Here is a 5,666-nt window from a genome sequence, read left to right as displayed (position 1 = left end):
GTGAAGTAGAGAAGTGAAAGTAGGGGATAGGTAACTAAGATGGAGGGAATGAGAGCGAATGGGAATGGTTATAAAGGGAAGTAAGGAGTACGATAATAAAAGATAGAAAAGTATAGAACAAGATAGAATAGGATAGGAAGAAGTGGTTAGAGAGGGAATAGATAGGCTATAAAAATCCTTAGGACTCTAGTTTTTTTTTATTTCCAAACATTTTTTAGTTAAATTAAGATTTGGTGAAATTAAATAATTAGATATAATAATGTTTTGATATTCAATGCAGAAAACATTTATATAATCGTTACTGTGGTGGAAGTCACACGGTAATAACTCCACTGCAAAAAATAATGAGGATCGGTAATTTTAATAATCAATGGGGACCTCAAGTGGTTCAACTTTCTGAAGGTTTTATTGAAGGATCTGATGGGAAAATGTATCGAAGTCGACTTCTCGCTGGTGAATATGGGCCCAAAAAGCAAATTTTTTGTGAACCTTGCGACAATAGATGTAATATTGAACAATCCGGTGTTCAACGAATTTCTAGTATTCAACAAAAATCTAAAGTAATTATTAAATTGATTAATAATTTTAAGTAGAATAAATTATATTGATATTAATTTTTATAAATAAAATAGGAGAATCATTCTCCTGTTGCGAATCAAGAGAGCCCAACTGGTCAGAAGAGAGCTAGCAACGCATCACGTAAGCGAATTACTTTTTTATATATTTTGATGCAATATTAAATCTATTATATATTATAAATTTTGTATCTTAAATTTGAGATTGCCTGAGATTGTCAAAAAATAATTTGGTAGAACCGGAGTTATTAGCTATGGGGGGGGGGGGGGGGGGGGGGGGGGGGGTCCGTAAATATTCATTAAAATAAGTCTCAAAATAAAGTTTAAAATTTTTGGAAATGCTGTAAAATTATTTTAAATCCTTTGAACTTTCCAAATTTCTTAAAATTCGTTTGAAATCCTTTATAATCCCTTTGTTTCTTTAAAATTATTAGAGGCACCTTACAATTTATTGTTACATTTTAAAATACTAAGTTTCTCATAGTCCCGAAAATCGGAAAGAGTAGTTAAATATTTTCTGTAGGGGCGCCTGGTGGTGCAGTGGTCGTGCGGTGACTGTTATTGGTGGTTGTGCGGTATCTGACCTGAGAGTGCTGGTCATGCGGTGTCTGATATATGTAGTTATCTATTAATTGGTTTTAATCATTTGAAATCTATTTATATCTTTGAACACAGTACGTTTTATTAATAAAAAACATAAATGATTTGAAATATTTCGAATATAAATAAAAATAAACTTATCAATTATATATATTTTGTAAACATGCTCAAATTACTAAATATTTAAAAAAGCTTTGGTGATTCAATAAAAATCTTAAGATATTGTGCAATTCCTTGAAATCCCTTGAAATTGGATTTTATTGAACTAATTAAAATTAATTAACTATTCATAAATTAATTTTAGAGATTTTTGAGGATTTTATAAAATTTCTTAAATCTTTGAAAATCCTTTGAAATCTCTTAAAATCGTGTAAATACTTTAAAATAATTAAATGTTCTTCAAAATTTCTAAAATCTTTTGAAATCTCTTAAAATCCTGTAAATACTTTAAAATAATTAAATGTTCTTCAAAAATTCTAAAATCTTTTGAAATCTCCGGAATATAAATAAAAAATTAAGTTATTATGTAAAGTTTTGCAAATAAAAAACCGCTGAAATCGTGAGAAATCCTTTCTTTGAAAATCAAACATAATTTTTTGAAATCCCTTAAGGTCTTCGAAATCTTGAAAAATTCTTCGAAACCTTTTAAAGTCTGTTAAAGCTTAGAAATAATTAAATGTTTCTCAAAGTTTCTAATATTTTGTAAAATCTCTTAAATATCAATTAAGATTAACTTATTAATTAAAGTTTTGTAAAGAAAATCGTTTAAATCTTTAGAAATTCTTGGAGATTCAATAAAACCCCTTAAATCTTGTGAAATTCCTTTAAATTTCTTAAAATTGTTTAGAAATTTCGTTCTATTTTATTCATTTTTTAATTTTCTTTAAAAGTCCATTAAAATTGTCTATGAAATATTTGGAAATTCTACAAAAATTCTTGGCAATCCCTTAAGGTTTTTGAAACCTTACAAAATTCTCTGGAATGTTTCAAAATCCCGTTTATATTTTAAAATAATTAAATGTGCTCCAAAGTTTCTAAAATCTTGTAAAATCTCTTGAATAATAATTTAGATTAACTTATTCATTAAATTTCTGTGAGTAATAATGTTTAAATTGTAAGAAATCCTTGGAGATTCAATCAAATCCTTTAAATTTTGTAATACTCTTTTAAATACCTTAAAATGCCTTGAAATATCATTCTATTTCATTTTATTTTCCAAATTTTAATAATCCTTTGAATATATATTAAAATAAACTTATTAATATGAGAAATCTTAAAAATCCTTAGAAATTTGATAGAATTCTTTAAATCCTGAATATTTTTCTAAATACCTTAAGGTTATTAAAAATTTAATTCAAATTATCTACTTCATTCTTTTTTGAGATTCCTGTAAAAATATACTAAAATTGACTGTGAAATGTTTGGAAATCCTACAAACTACTTAAAAGTACCGTAGAATTTCTATTTGATTGAATTTTTCAATTTTTTTAGAAATCCATTAAAATTGACTGCCAAATCTTCGGAAATCCTTAGAAATTCTTTCAAATTCCTCAGTCTTTAAAATCTTGAAAAATTTTTGAAACTCTTAAAATTCCATTAATACTTTTAAATGACTAGGTGTTTCTGTAAGTTCTTAAAATCTTGTAAAATAATTTGCATATAAATTAAAATTAACTTATTAATCAAAGTCCTGTATATAAAATCTTCTAAATCGTAAGAAATCTTACAAATCTTTGGAGATTCAATAAAATTCATTAAATCTTGAATAATTCTTTTAATACCTTAAAGTTCTTTAAAATTTTATTCAATTAATTTATTTCATGCATTTTTAAAATTTCTCTAAAAATCCATTAAAATTGACTGTGAGCTTTTTGGAAATCCTACAAAATTTTTGGAAATCCCTTAAGGTTTTCAAAACCTTGAAATTTTCGTTAGAAATCTTGGAAGATTCAATAAAATCCTTTAAATCTGGTAACATTCCTTAAAAATCCCTAAAATTTCTTGAAGTTTTATTATATTTAATTTATTTTCCAAATTGCTCTAGAAATAAATTAAAATTGACTGTGAAATCTATGAAACTCCTGTTAGAAATCTTGAAAATTTTTTTTAAATTTCTTAAAATCCTGTGAATACTTTGAAATAATTAGATGCTAAATAGTTTCCAAATTCTAAAAAAAACTGTTAAATTAAAATTAAAAAAATGTAATGCTTTCTATTTAAAAAAAGCGGTAAAGAACCTCAATACAATCTCAGGCCTGATAATAGATTTGTGATGATACGGCCGACTAAACTCTGTTTTCTCTACTAAAATTTGCAGTGGGCCAAGGAGAGAAAGTATCCAAGAAACCATCGATTGTAGTTTCTCGAAGATTTTCAAGGGAACTTTCTCAGGTGAAAAATCATTTTAAATTACTTTTTTAAATTAATTAATTTTTTTTCTCATATCAATGCTATTTAAAAAAATAAGATACAAATGCCTGAAGAACAATCACCTCCTCCACCTTCCCCATCAACGAGGGAACCATCATTAATAAAAACCGTAAATTTGGCTGAAGATGCCAACAATTTTTTCAGAAGTGAATTTGAAGAAGATGAAATTGACGAACTTGAGGAATGAGCTTTATTCTAAAATCATTAGAAAAGTTATTAATTTATTTGAATCTTCTAAACAAATTTACATTCTTTTGACAATAAATGTACATTGGTAGAATGGGAATTTCTTTTTCTTATTATTAAATTTTTTTCAATGTAAAAATAAACGTTTCAGAGTATGATGATTTTTTTGGTTTAATTGATTTGTTTATCAAAACAGCCCTTCTAGAAATAAAACGCAAAAAGGGTAATGAAAGTAAAAAAATTTGTCTTATATTTTGCGCAATCAGTGGGTATATTTAATCTTTCCTTAATCCTGGGGTCCATGAAAAATATAATTCACCTATTTCGATCCTTCAAAAACACAAGAATTAAATTTAAAAAAATCCAATTACAACAAAGATGAAAGACAATTACATCCTTTTTCAATTATTTTTACTTTTTAATCACTTTTTTTAAACTTCAAATTATACGTAAAGTATGAGAGTAATTATTGAGAGTTTCAAATGGGTGGACCAAAAAGACTTCAGTTCTTTTTTCATAATTCGATGACGTAATTCGTAATTGCATACCTGACTGGAGTAACTTTCTTTCAATAATTTGTTTAAGGTTTGTATCGTCAGTCCAAAAATAAATAAGTGAGTCTATTTTGAAAATTTTTGAGTCCACATTTTTTCATGATTTTTTCGAAAATTTAAAAACTCAAAATTTTGATTCACCAAGAAAATTCAAAATTTGTTATGATAATCTTTTAGGGCATTTAGAAATCAAACTTTTTCATTATCTTGAAAGTTATCGTACTGACAGACAGACAGGCATAAATACAAACAGACAGACCGACAGACAGATACATTCTTAAAAACCTCTTTCTCGAATTCAGGGGATCTCAAAACCTCGGCCTTTTGACAAGAACTAGGGAGGTCAAATTTTATACAAATTTAATACCTTCTCTGACGAGAATGTAAAAATGATTTATTTGTTATGAATAATTTTTTGATAGTTCTGTTTTTAGTTTAAATCATAAAAAATAGCACTAAAAACATAAAAAGTTAAATTTTTTGAAACCCTACAATCGAGACGAAAAATAAATTAAAAGACAAAAGTTGTGGTAAGAAAGTGCCCACGCAGCGGGCACATTTTTTTTACTGTTAAAGATGTTTTTATGATGAAAGCCAAAACTACGCATCCTATCAAAAAGTAGTTGATAATAAATTTGTAGATCTTTTTGAAATTCACAATTTTTGTGCATATATTTTTTTCCGTATTTTGCACAGTTTGGTCGAAAAATGTCATTTTTGGATTTTTCATCATTTTGTATGTTATCAAAATTTGAATTTTTTATTTTTTAACAAAATGCGAAAAGTTGTTATGATAATCTCCAAGGGCATTTAAAAAGCAACATTTTTCTTCTCTTGACAATGGGGACCAATTTTTCGAAAGTTATCGTGCCTACAGAATACAGAATACAGACTACAGACAGACAGATAAACACCTTCGTAAAAATCGTTTTTTCTTACTCAGTGGGTCTCAAAACTTGGAGATTTGATGAAAACCGACAAAGTGAAATTTTGCATAAAACCAATACGTTCTCATTAGGATGAGAATGTTATATAAAAATTTTAAATTTTGAAAAAAGAGGTCGCAAAAATATTCAACATCTGCCCACTTTTTGAATTTTCATCCAAAATGGCTGAGTAACGAACTTTACCTTTAGGTAAGGACACTTAACGAGTGTACCAAAGGGCAATCTGATAGATTAATTTTTTCAAAAGTTATCGTTTTCACAGACAGACAGATAGGTAGACATACATACAGACAGACACATTCTTAAAAACCTGTTTTCGGATTCAGGGGGTCTCAAAACGTAGACATTTGACAAAAACTGTGCGGGGGGGGGGG

At 27.2% G+C, this 5,666-nt stretch overlaps 1 protein-coding gene across 2 annotated transcripts in view; it reads left to right on the top strand.

Moving 5' to 3' along the window:
- The window catches only part of LOC117182319, a 44,590-nt gene extending 40,721 nt beyond the window's left edge, over positions 1-3,869 (top strand). For both annotated transcript variants that reach the window (XM_033375473.1, XM_033375474.1), the window contains exons 14-17: positions 281-560; positions 633-699; positions 3,493-3,566; positions 3,643-3,869. In XM_033375473.1, coding sequence (XP_033231364.1) covers positions 281-560; positions 633-699; positions 3,493-3,566; positions 3,643-3,792 — 571 coding nt within the window. In that variant the 3' untranslated portion in view covers positions 3,793-3,869. The remainder of the gene's footprint in view (positions 1-280; positions 561-632; positions 700-3,492; positions 3,567-3,642) is intronic.
- Positions 3,870-5,666: the final 1,797 nt, after the last annotated feature.

This window comes from Belonocnema kinseyi, chromosome 10, assembly GCF_010883055.1.
Source record: "Belonocnema kinseyi isolate 2016_QV_RU_SX_M_011 chromosome 10, B_treatae_v1, whole genome shotgun sequence".
Classification (NCBI taxonomy): Eukaryota; Metazoa; Arthropoda; class Insecta; order Hymenoptera; family Cynipidae; genus Belonocnema; species Belonocnema kinseyi.
Note: the sequence above shows the minus strand (reverse complement) of the source record. Positions and strands in the feature narration are given on the sequence as shown.